General features: G+C 32.8%; 1 protein-coding gene across 1 annotated transcript; it reads left to right on the top strand.

The window, feature by feature from the left end:
• The first annotated feature begins 3,540 nt into the window (after window positions 1-3,540).
• On the top strand, window positions 3,541-18,730 carry LOC127097409 (L-gulonolactone oxidase 3). Its single transcript, XM_051035905.1, has 3 exons — window positions 3,541-4,369; window positions 4,817-5,072; window positions 17,816-18,730. The coding sequence occupies exons 1-3, from the start codon at window positions 3,707-3,709 to the stop codon at window positions 18,637-18,639; spliced, it is 1,743 nt and encodes a 580-aa protein (XP_050891862.1). The 5' UTR covers window positions 3,541-3,706; the 3' UTR covers window positions 18,640-18,730.
• Window positions 18,731-18,977: the final 247 nt, after the last annotated feature.

Consider the following 18,977-nt stretch of genomic DNA (forward strand, 5'->3'; position numbering starts at 1 on the left):
TATAGGTTTGACTTTCAATATTCATCATGCTTTATAATGGATGTCCCTTAGCCGCGGATCACTAATGGTAGATTCTCGAGCGTTGATAAACATTAAATGGACGACAATATTTGTTTAAGGGCGTTGAATATAGTAAAAAAACGCTTAACTATCCCCTCGGTCACGAAGAAAACCGAGGTGAATAAGCTATTTTTTTAAATTATATTGTTTACACTGAATATTAAAAATACATTGTAAAATTTGTGTCCCAATAAAAAAAATTGTTTTCCATGCCCAGGTCCCATGCAAGATGCTAGAGATCTGTTTTCTTATGAGAATTTTTGTTTTCTGCACTTACAATCCATCCCAGAGATTTGTAGTAGCAACTCATGATCAAATGGACAGTGGTGAATATCTTTTCCAACAGATATTCATCAAAAATATTCCAACACATCTCTAGGGTAAATGACGTTTGATGAATATCTCTTTGGGGTGGCTACATATAAGTTAGTCTTATGGTAAAATCTGTTTAACGAGTGTTTTTATAGTAAAATGTGATTATTAAACACAACGGTTTTATTATAAAACCGAGGTGAATAATTCTTTTTTTTTTAAGTTACATTGTTTACAACAAATCTTTGATGATATTCAAATTTTGTTGCATACCCTTTAAAACATTTTTTTAAAACATGAATGATTTTCTGCACTTGTAATTTATCAACTGAGTACTCTTCAAAGGTTGAGCTCTCTTCTTTAACTGAGAGTTATTCCAAAAATACAAAAATGACAACATTAACACCATTATGTGAGATAGATTGCAAGGGCAGAAAAAATGTTTTGTTTAAGATAGAAGAACATTGAAAAAAAATTCTGTCTTGCAATCCATCCCAAAGAATGATGTCTGCGTGTTTGGGCGGCTTCATATTAGTAAGGATTGAGGTAAAATATGTTTAATGAGTGATTTTATAGTAAAATATTATTATTTTATATCTCGGTTAAATAGAAAACCGAAGGGTTAGAACATTTTGTTTACACTTATAAACAAATAAAACCATAAACTACGATAGCTGGGAATCGAAGCTTGTACTGAGTTATTTTTTCACCTCGGTGTTATGAAAAACCGAGGGAATATATGATTTTTTATTTTTTAAAATAATAAAAAATAGTGGGCCTTGGCTTTATACTTCAGTTTTCTATTGTTCGAGGTGAAAGCTTCATCAAGAAAAACGTTATTTGTTGTAGTGCATAGGACTCCGAGGTAGTAAAAGGACTTGTTATGGTTCCTACTGGCCACACCTCCCACCTTAAAACTGGAGCGCTACTTCATCCTTCATTGAATTTGCATGCAACATCAAATATGTCCTACATAAGCAAGTTGAAAGCAAAAAAGCCAAGAACTTTCAAGACTTATAAAAAATTATCTTCCTTTCTTCTCTAGTATAAGCATCCACTAGTAAGTGGGTATCGATGAGGCGCTTCAAGCATTTCCGATTGGCCTCATCCTAAGGAATACCATCCCAAGATAACTCAAGTCTTTTGATACAACTCCTCCTAAGAAAGATCTCCCTATTTGCATACATACACCCCCACAACCCAATAGGAAATGACTCTCGGTTTAGTACTTAGGAAACAACTCAAAACATTTACCCTTCATTCCATTCACAAAAGTGAAAACTGTTGCACGAGCCTCTGGGTGGATAAGGGTATCCAGAAAGAACCAGTCTCCAAAATGTTGCAAGTTCTAAGAAAAAGCCTCGAAGGGTCGGCACTAGAGAAACTAAGCATATATCCTGCGTATAGGTCGTAAGGCCACATTGAACTTTAAAGAGATGAAAGAAAAGGGCCAGAGAAGGTTTCCCCTTCAAGTATTCACACCAATTCTAGAAGACTTTCACATACGCCTAACTTGCAGGATGAAGTTTTGAAGGAGCCATTATTAGATGCTTAAGAACTTCCATCTCAAAATCATAAAGAGGAAGACGAATGCCTAGGATCAAGAAGGGATATTCGTAAAAAGGTATGACACAATTGACATAGTTGCTGCATATTCAGTCATTTTCTCTAGGGGTCAAGACACCCTAATTTGAAAAGGGACCTACATCAAGAAAAGCTCCATCAAAAGTTTCTCTTTGGAAAAGACAAAATTAGTTGGAGAATAAGTAGAGTCCACCCACAAAGATCAAGCATTCTTCTAGCATTTTTTAGCATTCTTATGTGATTTTTGACTCATGACGTACTATTTTTTTCAGACACAAGGAAGCGAAATATCGAAAGAAACGAGATAACAACTAACTAGGAGAGGTAACTCAGAAAAATGAAAAGCTAATCTTCAAGAACCGAATGCTAGCATGCAAAAGAAAATAGACTTTATCAACGCTTCAATTCACTAACACACAACACTTAAGTGTTCTAGTTCCCAAGGGTCATAATGAGGATACCACCGAAAAAACGTTTGTGACATGGGGCATTAAAAATGCGAATTCTCAATTAAAAAAACATTTAATCTTGCCCTTCCAGAATAAATAAAAGAGTGATCAACCACTGAGGTTAAAACGACAAATCATTTATGTGCCACAAATAAATAAGGGTTTGAGGGGAAACTGTTATGGACCGACCATATGGATCCCCGACCGACCATTCGAAAGGAGCTACAATCCTTCCAGAACCTTGTCAGCACACGAGAGTCGTCCTGTATATAAGCATAGAGAGTCCAAACTCTATATACATCCAACGACTATATGCAACTCACGCCTGCCAAATAACTTATTGTTATTTTCTCGTTCCAAACTTGCGATTGTCTTTGCATGTTGTCAGTAATCTTCAATTGACTTTGCATATAGACTTTATGAAAATTATATATGGAATGAGGATTTATGCGAAGATTTCCTTTAGTATCGTGGTTGATTGTTGAATACTCCCTCTGTCTCATAAAAAGTGTCTCATTTACATTTTTTTTCTTTGTTTCAAAATAATTGTCCATTTACATTACCAATGTAGCATTTATTATTCTTTTTTCACTACTATACCCCTATTCATTAACTTTCATTTTATTCAACTACTTTTTTAATTATATTTAATAGGAGTATTCTAGTAAATGACAATAATTTTTTTTACTAAAACTAACATTTCTAATCATTTTCTTAAAAATCGCGCATTGCTCAAATAAGATATTTTTTATGAAACAAATGGAATAATTCTTTTTATTTATTTTTATGTATTTCTATAGAAATCCACGTCATCTACTTAGGTAGTATATCATATTGTTTTCTTTTCTCTTTTTTGTAATGATTCTCGATGATTTTGCTAACCTTCATTTTATTGAGGTATTGTAGTCCATAGTATTGTTCAAATACTTTTAATTTGCTCGGGGTGTATTAAAAGAGATCAAAATCAATTCACTTTTTAAAATCTATTATCTCAATCAAATAGGAGTAGTTACTATATGTGCTGATGGCGTGAAAACTTAAAATTGTGATATTGGACAATCCAAATCCTAAACAACACACCATGCCACAGGTTGGTATTATTCTTGTTCTCCGAATCAAGAATCATGTGCATTTACTTCTATTGTATTGTTTATTCAACTTTTTGTCTTTAGAACTTTCATACTTGCACTCCACCCCACTCCACACATAGAATGCACCCCACTCATCATATATAATAATATTGCTGTAACCAACTCAAAAGATAAAAAAAAAACTCATCAAATTCATAATCACAATCCCAAATGAGTAACACTAGCTACTATTTCATATTGTGGATTTTATGCATAGTTCCACTAATCCATAGCCTAACCCCAAAGTCACCAATCCAATGCAACAAAACAATCTGCACTCTTGAAAACTCCTACGGAACATGGAACGACCGCAAAACATGTTACGCTCTCAATGTAACATACCCAACCACAGAACAACAGCTTCGTTTAGCAGTTTCCCACGTTGTTCAAAACAACCTTAAAGCCAAAATCGTCACCAAATTCTCACACACAATCCCAACACTCTCGTGTCCACTACAAAATAATCATGCTTTTTTCATAAGCACGGAAAAATACGATTCAGGAATCGAAATTGATGCAGAAAATTTGGCAGTGACAGTTGATTCAGGTGTGAAACTTCGTGAGTTGATTGATGAGGTTGAGAAAAATGGGTTTAGTTTGGTGAATGCACCTTACTGGGAGGGTGTTACAATAGGGGGTGTTATTAGCACTGGTGCACATGGGAGTTCTTGGTGGGGTAAAGGTGGTGCTTTTCATGAACAAGTTTTGGAAATTAGTGTTGTTGTTCCTGCTTCTAAATCTGAAGGATATGCTAAGATTTTGAGATTGGATTCACATCATCCTCTCTTTAATGCTGCCAAAGTTTCTCTTGGTGTTTTGGGTGCTATCTCCAAGGTAAACTTTGTTTCTATTTTATTTCATTTTTTTAATTTAAAAGTATATAATTTTTAAGATAATTAAATGAAAATTGTATTCACTTATTTTCTAGATAATCAAATAATCAATAAAAAGTATTTTTCCTATCTTTTTATCAAACTTATTATAAGAAAAAAAATACAAACCTATCATACTTTAAATTATTTTTAGTTTTTTCTTAAAAATGTGATTTTTTTTACTTATAATTTAAGACGGGAGTATAATATTACAATTTAAAATTTATTTTTTTACCTAATTTTATACATTTTAAAATATAGTACTAATGAACAATTCATTTTTATTACCTGGATTTTCAATTGGCGTTGTAAAAAGTCAACCACTATATAGAATAAGTTAGGAAAGGTGTTGAAAGCAAGCAATTGCCATGAGTTAAGAACTGTTTTATTACCATTGTTTAATGAACAGGTAAAGTTATCGCTTGAGCATAGGTTCAAAAGAAGCATAACATTCAATTTCACAGATGATAATGATATTGAAAATGTGTACATGGATCATGCAAACAAGTATGAGTTTGCAGACATAACATGGTATCCATCAAGACATACTGCTGTTTATAGATATGATTTCAGGGCTCCCTTAAATGCTTCTGGTGATGGAGTTTTTGATTTCATTGGATTTCAAGCCAATTCCATTTTGGTCCCTGAATCTGTCAGAGGAGCAGGTAAATAATCTTGACCTTATCCCATACTCTTCTAAAATCATGCACATTAGTACTCCTAGTCCTTACTATAGATAAATGTTTTAAATTGAATGTGCGGTAGCAATTGCCTGACTATTGATATTCTAGGAAATTTTAGACATGTGGGTCATACAAGCATAATCATGATAACAATAAGATCTAGTAGACCACAAATTAAATTTATAATGGGTAATCACATGCTCAGTCAAAAGTAACTAGTAACTTTTACATTATAACTTGAATTACAAGAAAGTTAACATTCTCCCTTAATTCAAGTTCTATAAAGATATCACACCAATCTCCTTCTCAAGCCTTTCAAAAGTGTCAATCTTGACTTCTTTGGTGAGCAAGCCTGTCAATTGCTTTTCACTTGAGCAATGAACCAGTTTCAACACTTCTTTGTTAACTTGCACTCTAAGAGTGTGTTTGAATGAGATAAATGATCATTTTTAAGGAGTTCAAAATTCCAAACAATTCAAATGATTTAATGTAATTCATTCATTTTTAAATTATTTTATTTGGATGGAATATTAAAATGATTTATTGTTAAATTCTTTTGGGCCATTTTCATAAATTTTAAAACTTTTAGCCAAATTTAAAATATGAAAAAATAGGGACTAATTTGTAATTTTTGAAAATTTAAAGAGACCAATTTATAAAATTTGAAAATTAATAGGGTATTATTTGCAAATTTTAAAATTTTTGGAGGATGAATTTGAAACTTTCCTAAAATATGAGGACCATTTTGTAAATTTTGAAAAAAATAGTAAATAATTTAACATTCGCATTACATAGAGTGACAGAGAAATTTCAAATTCTTTACTTTTTGGTGTTATTTTAAATTCTTTAAATTTAACTTGAATAAAATACCTCATAAATTTACATTATTTTAACAATTCTCCATATTTTTTTATTCAAACAATAAATTTTGTTCAAGTCATTTTAAATTCCTTCAAAAAATTATTTTTCCTTATTAAAATAGTTCATCCAAACACACTCTAAGAAAATTAAATTTTGCTTCAATGTGCTTGCTTATACCATGTATCACATGTTTTCATGCCATATCAATTGCAAATTTGTTGTCTAAGAACATTATCATAGGCTTTCTCACTTCTATTTTTAGTTCTTTCAAAATTGTGGTTATCCATATTGCTTAAAAGGCAACTAGTGAGCCTAATATGTACTCAGACTCGCAAGTAGGCAATGCAACTACTGGTTTCTTTTTAGAGCATTGTAATATTTGAGCATGGTAGAACTTGAACTAGTAGTATGAGATGCCTTTCCTATCCGCATTTGAGAAGCCAACTATATCCATACAAGTTTGACTTGAATTTGCATAGAATATCACTCCATAACTTAGTGCTCTTTTAATGTACCTCATGATTCCTTTTGCTGCAAGCAAATATGAGGTTCATAACTCACTCATGAACTTATTAATGATTCCAATTGCATATAGGATAACTGACATGTTGTGACATAGATACCTTAAGGATCCAGTGATTTGCTGGAACATATAAGATCCACTACCTCTTGATTTGCATCTTTCTTAAGTTTTAAATTGGTTTCTACAGGGGTTAATGTTGAATTGCACTCAATCATGTTGAATCTCATTAGCACATCAAGGCATACTTCTTTTGATCCATGGCCAAACCTTTTTTCTGTTTCAACAAATTATATCCTTGTGAAGTAATTCAATTTTCCAAGATTATCTATGTCAAATTCAATCATCTGTTACTCCTTGAAATTTGTAATTTCAACCATGTTGTCGCCAGTGATTAACAAATCATCCACAAAAAGGTAGATTAGCGAAATTCCCAAGCTTTTCACATTCTTCACATACACACCATATTTTGAGGCGCACTTCACAAACTTTTGGTGTACCGATAATCCATCTACCATATTATTCCAAGTTGTAGGTGCTTTCTTAAGTCCTTATAGTGCTTTATTCAACTAGAATATCTTTCTTCCTTGCCATTGATTTCAAATCATGTAAGTTATGTCACATACACACCTTTATCCAAAGGTCCATTAAGAAAAACAGATTTGACATCTAAGTAAAATAGAGGTCAAACTCTTCCATATGCAATGACTACAGTTAACCTTACAGTCTAAATCATTTTAACATGAGTATACTTCATACTTCATCATAGTGCAAACTAGTTTTCTACATAAATCCTCTTGAAACTAATCTGACTTTGTGCTTGCCTATCTCTTCATTTAGCTTCAACTCCAACTTAAACACCCGTTTCACATATATGGCTCTTTTATTTACTAGTAACTTTGTATGCTCCAACTTTGTCAGCTCCCCATTGTTATTCTTTTCTATGACCTTCAATTCTTCAATCATTGCATCTTTCTACAGGTAACTATTTATGCATCAACAAGAAGGGAAAGTTTATAAACTCACCTTCATTATTTATCTCATTATCCTGAAGAGTTTCATTGTTTACCAACCTTGTTGACACAAACCTTTGTCTATGAGTGGTCTTTCTTTCTTAAACTAATTTTGTACCTGATACTTCAGTCCTCCCTTCATCTTGATCTTCTTATTCCTCATAAATCATAATTGGAACAATTGGAGTTGTACAACCTTGGTTGTTGCTCATATCCCAAGATTTTGATTGACACAGTATCACATCTCTGCTCACTATGATTGTGTATTTGGATGGATTTATAGTCTATAAGCATTTGTTTCATGATACCCTACAAGTATCATAAGTTCACTCCTATCATATGGTTACTTCGTTCTTTCCTCGGGTACACCTCTATAGCATAACTAACCAAACACTCTTAGATGCTTAACAGATATTTATTGAGCATATAGGTTGTACTAGACACAACCTCTCCCCATAACGTGCTTGGTATTTTCTTCTACTTAAGCAAACTCCTTGTCATATCAAGGAAGGTTCTATTTCTTCTTTCTGCAAGTCCATTGTGACGTGGTGTATAAGGGGAATTCACCTCTTGTACTATACCATTTGAATCACAATAAGCTTTAAATTCATTTGAGTTGTCTTACCTCCACCATCTTTTCTAAGAATTTTCAGAGTTCTATCACATTACTTCTCTACTAGAACTCTGAATTTCTTGAACATTGCAAATACTTCACTTTTGGCTTTGATACAAAATAGGTAAATCTTCCTGCTAAGCTCATCCAAAAATGTGATAAAGTACCTGTTTCCACCAAGTGATGGAACTTCAATAGGGTCACACACATATGAATGAACAAAGTCTAGCACATCAACTAATCTATGTGCTACAAGTGACTGAAAGGAATTCCTAAGCTACTTTCTAACTAGATAAATTTCACAAACCTTCTCATATGAGGTTATTTTAGGCGTACCAAACACTACTTACTTATCAACTAATTGAGCAAAATTCTTAAATATAAATGGCCAAACTTTATATGCCATAACCAACTACCTTAAGTGGACATTGTTGCATAGAGACTATTAGAAAAAATAGGTAAAAGCTGTTGTGTTTTATTCCTCAGTCTTAGGCTGGTTTATATAGTGAAGATACAATTATTACACTTGATTTTCTCCTTAATGGAGAATAAAGAAAAATAAAGGTAGTATTAAAGGCAATAATAAAACCGGAAATAATATATTTTCCAACACCCCCCTCAAGTTGGTGCATAGGTATCTATCATGCCCAACTTGTATATCAAATGCTCAAAAGTAGGTCTTGCTAAATTTTTAGTCAGGATATCTGCAGTTTGCTTACTTGAAGCCACGAAGGGTATGTTGGTGTAAGCCCTAGAGGCCAATACATTTTGGTACTTGTATCGAATAATAAAAGGCATTCTCTTTATTATGGTTGATTAATAAAGTCCCTGGAATAGATAGTCCGTTTAATGTATTAAGTGTGACTTAATCATGAGAACACATTAAACATAAGGACACTATTCCTAAAGTATCCGTAGTCGAGCTTTAGTGTGAAGTGGGATAACATTAAAGCATTAAGACTATTATGTTTGTAGACTGATGATCACATCTCATGGATCATGGATAAAGAGTTATCAAGTCTTAAACATAGGTATGAATATTAGGAGTAATATTTATACCGGATTGACCCGCTATGAGAATACTATATAGAAAGTTATGCAAGGTGTCATAAGTTATTCTCATGGTGATAATAGTGTATTCCACTCTTCGACCTGAAACCACTATGGACCCTAGATGTAGAGTCGAGTGCTTTATTGCTGATCCAACGTTGTCCGTAACTGGATAACCATAAAGATAGTTGATGGGTACTCCACAAAGCATGCTGAGGGACATGAGTGACCTAGATGGAATTTGCCCATCCTGCATAACAGGATAAATGTCTATGGGCCCAATATTGAACTGGACAAGGATGACACGGTCTATGCCTTGTGTTCAATATAGACATAAGGGCAAAAGGGTAATTATACACATAAGTATTATCACAGAAGGAATTGTCAGATCACATGACATTTTCGTGTCTTGGGTAGCAGTGATGTGTTGCTAGATACCGCTCACTGTTTATTATGGTAAATGCGTGATTTAATATAATTGCCAACGTCACGAAAACCTACAGGGTCACACACAAAGGACGGATTGATGAGAGATAGAGTAACTAAGGAATACCGTAAGGTACGGTGCCCTTAAGTGAATTATAGGATATCGTAAGGTACGGTGTACTTGAGTAGAATACGAAATATGGTAAGGTTCCATGGGCTTAAGTGATTTTGGGCATATTATAAGATATGGGCCAAAATACACTTAAGTGGGCTTTTAGCTTGAAGCCCACACAAGTGGTTCTATAAATAGAACCCTTGTGCAGAAGCAAAAATTTGCGGTTGCATTATTTTCGTTTTCTCACACTCTCTCTCTCTCTCACTCAAAGCCTTCATTCGTACCAGCTAGCACTGAGACTGAAGGAATCCGTTCGTGTGGACTGAGTAGAGACGTTGTCATCGTTCAACGTTCGTGATCGTTTCGTGGATCTGCATCAAAGGGTTTTGATCGTTACAAGAGATCTGCACCAAAGGTTTCAACCGTCACAAGAGGTAAATATTCTATCACTGATCATGACCATTCGTAAGGATCTCTAAAGGAGAAAAATTTTAATTTCCGCTGCGTTTTGGACCGCAATTCTCCTTCAGGGTAGACATATGATTCCTGCATCTAACTTGTCTTTTATGAAGTGTCGATCAATCTCGATATGCTTGGTTCTGTCATGTTGAATTGGGTTATGAGCTATGCTAATAACAATTTTACTGTTAGAGTACAGTTTCAATGGAAGCTCAATTTTCATCTTAAGTTCTTCTAGGACTCTAAGGATCCATAATCCTTCACAAATACCTTGAGACATAGCTCTAAACTCGGCCTCTGCACTACTCCTTGCTACAACTCCTTGTATCTTGCTCCTCCATGTCACAAGATTATCCAAAATATATGTACAATATCTAGAGGTTGATCTTCTATCTATGGTTGAACCTGCCCAATCGGCATCAATGAAGATAAACACATTTCTTTCACTAGTCTTCTTAAAAAAATCATTTTCCAGGATTTCCCTTCAAATATCTCAGTATCCTATAGACTGCCTCAAGATGTTCCTCGAAAGGAGAATGCATAAACTGAGTCACTACACTAGCTAAGAAGTAATATCAGATCAGGTGTGTGATAAATAAATCATTTTCCCAACCAATCTCTGATATCTTCCAATATCAACAGAAACATTACCTTCTCCCCGAAATTTAGCATTAGGATCCATAGGGGTATCTGCAAGACAACATCCACTCATTCCTGTTTCTTTCAACAAGTCTAGAATGTATTTCTATTGTGAAACCACAATACCATTCTTTGATCGGGCAACCTCCATACCTAGAAAATATCTCATGAATCCCAGGTCCTTGATTTCAAAGTCTATTGCCAATTTCTCTTTTACTCTTGCCATTTCCACTGTATCGTCTTCAGTAAGGACAATATAATCAACATACACAATCAGGACAACAACTTTCCCATCGTAGGAGAACTTTGCGAACAAGGTGTAGTCAGTCTATCCTTGGATGTACCCTTGTTTCTTCATGGACTGAGTAAAATTTTCAAACTAAACTATAAGATACTGCTTTAATCCATACAAAAACTTATTTATTTTGCACACATTTGATCCAAATTTGTTTTCAAAGCCGGAAGGAATGTCCCTATATACTTCTTCTTCTAGATTGCGATTAAGAAAGGCATTCTTAACATCTAACTGATGCAAAGGCCAATCCATGTTAGCAGCAAGAGACAAAAAAATTCGGAGAGTGTTCAATTTTGCAACAGGAGCAAATGTCTCTGAGTAATCTATACCATAGGTTTGAGTAAAACCTTTATCCACCAAGCGAGCTTTGTACCTTTCAATTGACACATCTGAATTATACTTCACAATAAACACCCATTTGCATCTAATTATCTTCTTGCCATCTGGTAGTGACGTAACACTCCAAGTTTTGTTCTTTTCAAGAGCTTTCATCTCCTCAAGCACAACTTCCCTCCACTTCGGAATTTCTAGAGCAACCTGTACACTTTTTGGAATTTCTACACTAGACAATTTTGAGGTGAAGGCAGACATAGATGAAAACAAATTTGAATATGATATAAAATCGGACATGGGATGTTTAGTGCAAGATTTGATAGGTTTTCTAATGGAAACATGATCATCTATTTCAGGATATAAAATACGACTCTCATAAACAGAGATAGAGTTACCTTTCCTTTTGTTAGGAAGTTGATCATTCCCCGGTTTAAATTCCTGGCAGTGTTGAGATGTGGACTAATCCTTTCCTTTATGGTGATTTTTCACAAAAAAAACTTTCCTTTACAAGTCCTGTTTCCTAATTCAAATTTGTTTTCTTGAAGTGACTCATTATTTTATGGCATTTCAATTAGATCATCATTATCATCGTTTTCAGGATTCTCATTGTTTTCTACAAGAGAAAATGTAGGCTCATATTCATAAGGTTCCTTACTCATAATAGGAGTAAGATCAGATAAAGAATCATGACCATTTTCTATTGGTGCGGGTGAAAAAGTATCAGAATTTTGTGAAACTGGCAAAGATAAGTTATTTAAAAAACTCATATCCTCAATTTGAAACGAGTCTTCATTTATCTCCCCCCTTGAAGATGAGTCTCATAAAAAAAAAGCTTTATTTTAAAAGAATGTAACATCATTAGTGATAAACACTTTCTTATTTTTTGGATCAAAACATTTATATCCTTTTTGGGTTGGAGAGTATCCAACAAACACACATTTTATAGCATGTGGCTCAAGTTTTTCAACATTTTTATGTTCATGAACAAAGACCGTGCAACCAAAGATTTTTAAAGTCAAATCAGTTAAAACGCGAGTACTAGGAAAACATTCTTTGAAGACATTAATTGGAGTTTGAAAATTGAGAATTTTTTAGGGCATTCTGTTAATTAAACAAATAACTGTTAGAACAGCTTCGCCCCACAAATAATTTGGTACTTTATTCGAAAAAAGTAGAGCTCTAGCAACCTCTATTAAATGTCTATTTTTTCTTTCGGCCACTCCATTTTGTTGAGGAGTATTAGGACACGAACTTTGATGTACAATTCGATTTTTTAGAAAAAAATCATCAAGGATAATGTTAAAATATTCTTTGCCATTATCACTTCTAAAGACTTGGATATTTGTTTGAAATTGGTTCTGCACCATTGAAAGAAAATCTTTACAGCCTGACAAACATTTGATTTCCCCTTTAACAAGTACACCCAACATACTTTTGTATGGTCATCTATAAATGTGATAAACCATTTTTTAAGAGAGTGTACTTGTACAGTTAGGGCCCCAAACATCACTGTGAATAATAGAAAAATGTTTTGATGGTTTATAAGGTTGTATTGAAAACTAGGAACGATGATGCTTTGCAAACTCACATGTTTCACATTTAAACGAAGAAAAGTTCTTATTATGAAATATTTTTGGAAACAAGTGTTTTAAGTAATGAAAACTAGGATGACCTAATCTTAAATGTCATACCATAATGTTGTCATCTTTATTATTCAAAACAGAAAAAGACTCAAAGCAGGAACTTATTGTTTTTGAAGGTAGTTGTGATGCATATCCAATGTTAAGATAGTAGAGTCCTCCACTCTCCTTAGCACTTCCAATCATCTTCCCCGAGTTCAAATCCTGAAAGACACAGTGAGATCGGAGAAAATAAGTTTGGCAATTTATATCTTGGGCTAATTTACTGACGAACATTAAATTACAAGATAAATTTGGAACATGAAGGACATTTTTAAGAGTTAACATTGGAGACAACACAACATACCATTTTACCTGCAATGGCTGAAAAAGAGCCATCTGCGATTTTTATTTTTTAATTACCTGCACATGGACTATATGAAGAGAACAAAGTAGATTCACTTGTCATATGATCGGAGGCACCTGAATCTACTATTCAAGTATGACTGGGGCTGACACAAAGAAATAAAAAAATACCTTTTGTTGCTATAGAACAAGAAGGGGTTGGAGACTCGAGGAGTTTGTATAGTTTGTCTAGTTGCTCCGTAGTGAGTGGAAACTGAGACGGAGGGGGTTGCTGCCCTTGATCAGAATTACTAGCTTGAAATGCACGACCATTTTTCTTCTTCCAGTTAGGAGGTTTGCCTTTGAGCTTCCAACAAGTTTCACATGTATGTCATTCGCACTTGCAGTATTCATACCAAGGAATTTTGTCTGACCTTCTTCCCTCGTCAAGGTTCCTAGTAGCCAGAGTTGAGCCTTCAGATTCAGTGCTTCGTGGTGTCTTGCCCATCATAATTCATTGTCGTGCCTCCTCCCTTCTTATTTCTGTAAAAGTTTCACAAAGAGTTGGCAATGGTACTTTTCCTAAAACTCTACCTCTTACCTTATCAAGGTCTTTATTGAGCCCAGCGAGAAACATGAATACACGATCATTTTCTTGCCTCTTTAGAAACAAAACATTGTCTTCTGTACACCTCCAATTATCATTATAACAGAGATTTAACTTTTACCACAATGTCAACAATTCATTGCAATAAACAGTTACACTCCTATCACCTTGTTTCGCATGTCATAACTTTGATTTTATACCAAAAATTTGAGAGGAGTTTTGAATATCAGAGTAAGTTTCCTTAACAGTTTCCCACACATCATTTGCGGAAGGTAAAAACATGTAAGGTTTACCTATTCCAATTTCCATAGAGCTTACCAGCCACGCAATAATCAAGGAGTTTTCCGACTTCCATTGTTTGTAACGAGGGTCTCCTGTTGTCGATTCAGCTACTGCTCCTATTAAGAAACCAAGTTTCTCTTTGATATATAATACCAACCAAACAGTTTGAGCCCATTCATTATAGCTATTCTCATTCATTTTAGTTATTCTCATTCATTCTAGGGATATTGAGCTTGAGGGAGTATGAGGAACCCTCTTGATCATTATCGCCTATGTTGGAACAACTGTCGCCAAAAACAATGTTGTTCCTGTTTCCATTGTTGTCGTCATTGCTGCCACTGTTTATGACCACCGGCGGTTCCTCTTGTACGTTGTTTCCGTGATCACCGTCGTTTCCACGGACGACGCCCAACTCAGGTTGCGGTTGTTCGACATGGTTGGATCCGGTGTAGGCCTGTGATGGGGAAGATCACCTGTTTTTGTTATTCTTCATAGGAGTCTAAACGGGTATGTGAATCGGGTCGGATAAGAAAGTGGGTCGAACAATTTTTTTTCTAGTTGTGAAAAGCTTTACAGTAACCCATAACCCAGTGTTCTGATACCATATTGGAAAAAATAGGTAAAAGATGTTGTGTGTTATTCCTCAACCTTAAGCTGGTTTATATAATGAATATACAATTCTTACACTTTATTTTCTCCTTAATGAAGAATAAATAAAAATAAATGTAGTATTAAAGACAATAATAAAATCGGAAATAATATATTTTTCAACAGAGACACTTCATCTCAATTGCTCTTATGGATGTTTAAAATATTATATCCTTGACTTGTGGTGACTTCAACACGAATATTTGATTCTTATCAAACTTTTCCAATGCATTATTCATCATTATAATTGAATAGCATTTTTACACAAGTTAACAAACACTTAATAAATTGCATAACATTCTTGAGATATATAACACTTTTTCAATGATTGTTATTTTCCCATCTTCATGATAACAGTCTTTCCCATTCCTTATGTTGTCAAGGTTATGCAGTCTCATAGCTTCACTCTAGTTGACCTGCTTGTATCCAAATTTTCTAGCCAATATCTATGCCCTATCATATGATTGGAGCAACTAGTATCTAAGAACCAACCGTTTGAATCGCAACTCACAATAGTGATTGTTATTACCATTAATAAGACATGGTCTGAATCTTCTTGAACGATATATGCTTTATTTGCCAAGCCCATACTCAAATGCTTAATGTCCATACTTCTCACAATTGAAACATTGAATCTTTTTCTTTTCATAACCTCTTTATTGTTATGATTCTTGATGAACCCTCCCTCTTCTTCTTTTTGAAGATTCAGGTTTGTCACCAGTTCTTGTCTTTTCTTTGTACACTCATACACTATCTTTCTTCCATTTCTTCAAACGTTCTTTTCTCTGTTTGAGCCAACAAAACCTGTTCAACATCCTCTTCACCTTTTCTTTAAATCCCTTAAGTTCTTGAGACTCGAGTGTTCCTTTCGGCTCTTCCATCTTCATATTTCTTAAATTTGTTGTCTCTCAATTGTTACTACAATCATGTCATGTTGGGAAGTAAGAATGCGCAAAACCTTCTTAATCATCACCTGTTCTGATAAGATTTTGCCTGAGTTCAAGGCAAGCAATCTTGAAATATAGTCTGCAACAAATTCAATTTCTTTCATTTCCAACATTTCATAATGCCTCTCCAATAATTGGAGCCATGACTTCTTGACTTTTGCATCACCACCATAATACTTCTCAAACATATCCCAAGTCTTCTTTGAAGATGTTGCTTCTGAGATTTTGTCAAATACCTTCGTATTTACACATTGGCGAATGTAAAACAAAACATTTTGATTTTCTTCTTCGATTCTTTGAAGGTCGCACACTTAGCTTCGGTTGGATTTTCAACCAAAGGTCGAAGACCTTCAATCACATATTCACTAACATCTTGAACATTGAATATCACTTTTAGTTGTTTGCATCATCTGCCACAATTCTTGCCATCAAGAATCGGTAGATTTGTTGGAAAGTTGTTGTTCTCCACTATAGCTTCAATCACTATGAACAGAGTTCTTGGATATCACTTTGTTAGTGCAAATCAATTAGAAACTTAGGAGTAATTGAGTGAATGTGTGTTAGTTTGTATTGATTACGAGGTAGTATATTTATACTAGGGGTGTTCGTGGTTCATGAACTGTACTGAACCAAACCACATTTATAGTTCAGTTCAGTTTATAATAACCATTTTTAAAAAAATGCAGTTAATTGCTAAAATGGTTTCAATTAAGTTTAAAACTAATTTATAACCGGTTTGCATTTATAAACTATTTTATAATCAGTTTGCAATTATAAACCAATTTTATAATTTGAACTCTTTTAAAATCAATTTTTTAAATTTTATAAAAAAATAATTAATTTAAAAAAATAATTATATTTGAAAATATTTATTTTTTTAAAAAAAACTTTTATTTATAAAAATTAATTAAAAATTTTATTTTTCTGGAAAAAAAATCGGAATAAATATTTCATGCAAAAAACAAAAATTTAAAAAAATTTGATTTTAACTTTTTGGGGAAAAAATCCAGAATAATTTTTTTTTCGAATTTTATTTTCGGAAAAAAAATTATTTTATTTTTATATTTCAAAAATTTTGGAGAAAAATTTCACTACAAAAAATATTTTATTCTGAAATTTTTATTTTAAAAAAAAATATTTTTTCAGATTTCTTTTATTTCAAAAAACAATAATTTTTTATTTTTCTGAATTTTTTTTAATTTTATATTAAATTATATTTTTTTAATGAATAAAAAAATGATTTTCTGGAAAAAGTTATTTTTTATTTTATGGAATACAAAATATTTTTTTTTCAGATTTTTTTTCTAAAAAAACTATATATTTTTTTTATAATTTTATTTTTAATTTTCAATAAAATATTTTTTACTTTTCATAATTATAAATATTTTTAATTTCCATTGTTTTTACTCTCATTAAATTTTTTTTATTAAAAAAAATTATAATTAAAGTAATTTATAAAAGAAAACTGGTTATGAACCAGTTTTAAACTGAATTATAATTGGTTAATTTAAATGGTTCAGTTCATTAACCATTCAAGTGGTTTAGTTATTTTATGGTGCAATGCAATTCAGTTTAGGCATATAGTTTGGTTAACCATATTTTTGCACACCCCTAATTTATACAAGCAATTAGAAGTCCCACATCAGGACACAACCAAAAGAACTAATGCTAACTACCTAACTAACTCACTAACTAACTTTTAAATGATAACTTAAATTACAAGAAAGTCAACAAAACTGCAATTTAAAATCTTCAATATAGCTTAACGTGTGTGTATATATATATATATATATATATATATATATATATATATATATATATATATATATATATATATATATATATATATATATATATATATATATATATATATATATATATATATATATATATATATATATATATATATATATATATATATATATGCCATAACATATAAACGCTGTGATGCAGAGAAATTGCTGGAAAATACAGGAAACTCAAAAGGAAAATGCTTAACAGCATCAGCTTCATTGGCATTCAAGAAATTAACAGCCAATGGTTTAAAAAACAATGGTCAAATCTTCACTGGCTATCCTGTAATTGGTTACCAAGGAAAAATGCAAACTTCAGGTTCATGTTTATATTCATCAAGAATCGACACATCATGTGCTTGGGATCCAAGGATCAAAGGATTGTTCTTCTATGAATCATCAGCAATTTTCCCTGCTTCCAAATTTGGAGACTTTATCAAAGATGTGAAAAACCTAAGAGACATAAATCCACAAAATTTCTGTGGCATAGACAACTATAATGGAATTTTGATACGTTACATTAAAGCCTCAGAAGCATATCTAGGACCATCCGAAGATTCTATAGTGATTGATTTCAATTACTATCGCGCAAATGACCAGTTTACGCCTAGATTAAACCAAGATGTTTGGGAGGAATTGGAACAAATGGCATTTTTTAAGTATGGTGCTAAGCCACATTGGGCTAAAAATAGGAACTTAGCATTTTTAAATGTGCGACAAAAGTATCCTAAGTTTAATGCTTTCATTGATGCTAAAAACCAAATGGATCCTCAAAATGTGTTTTCTGGTGATTGGTCTGATGAGATATTGTATGGGAAGGAGTTAGTGAAATTTGATGGATGTGCTTTGGAAGGAATGTGCATTTGTTCTGAAGATAGACATTGTAGTCCACAAAAAGGGTATCTTTGTACTCATGGACTTGTCTATAAGGAAGCTAGAGTTTGTAGGCTTTTATCAACTTCTGTGAACACTGATTCACTCTAATGAGATACTATGATGTATTCAAGCAGTTTGAAGCATTTGAATAAATATTTGATGAATCACATTCTTACTCTAGTAAATCAAGTTTGATACACATTTGAAGTTTTCATGTTTTAGTTTGACATGTTTTAAGGATATATCAAATTATAAGTTTTTATTGTAAAAAGTTTGATGAGTTAGTTAGATAAAATTTCAAAAGTTTGAAAAATATTTATAGAGATGCATATTTATGAGTAAAATAGATGTTGAATCATTACTATATGTTGAACTTGAAATGCTAATAATATATTAGAACTTTAATTGAAATGCATTGATTATATAAAAGAACTTTTTACAGTCAA

This window comes from Lathyrus oleraceus, chromosome 6, assembly GCF_024323335.1.
Source record: "Lathyrus oleraceus cultivar Zhongwan6 chromosome 6, CAAS_Psat_ZW6_1.0, whole genome shotgun sequence".
NCBI classification, from domain to species: Eukaryota; Viridiplantae; Streptophyta; class Magnoliopsida; order Fabales; family Fabaceae; genus Lathyrus; species Lathyrus oleraceus.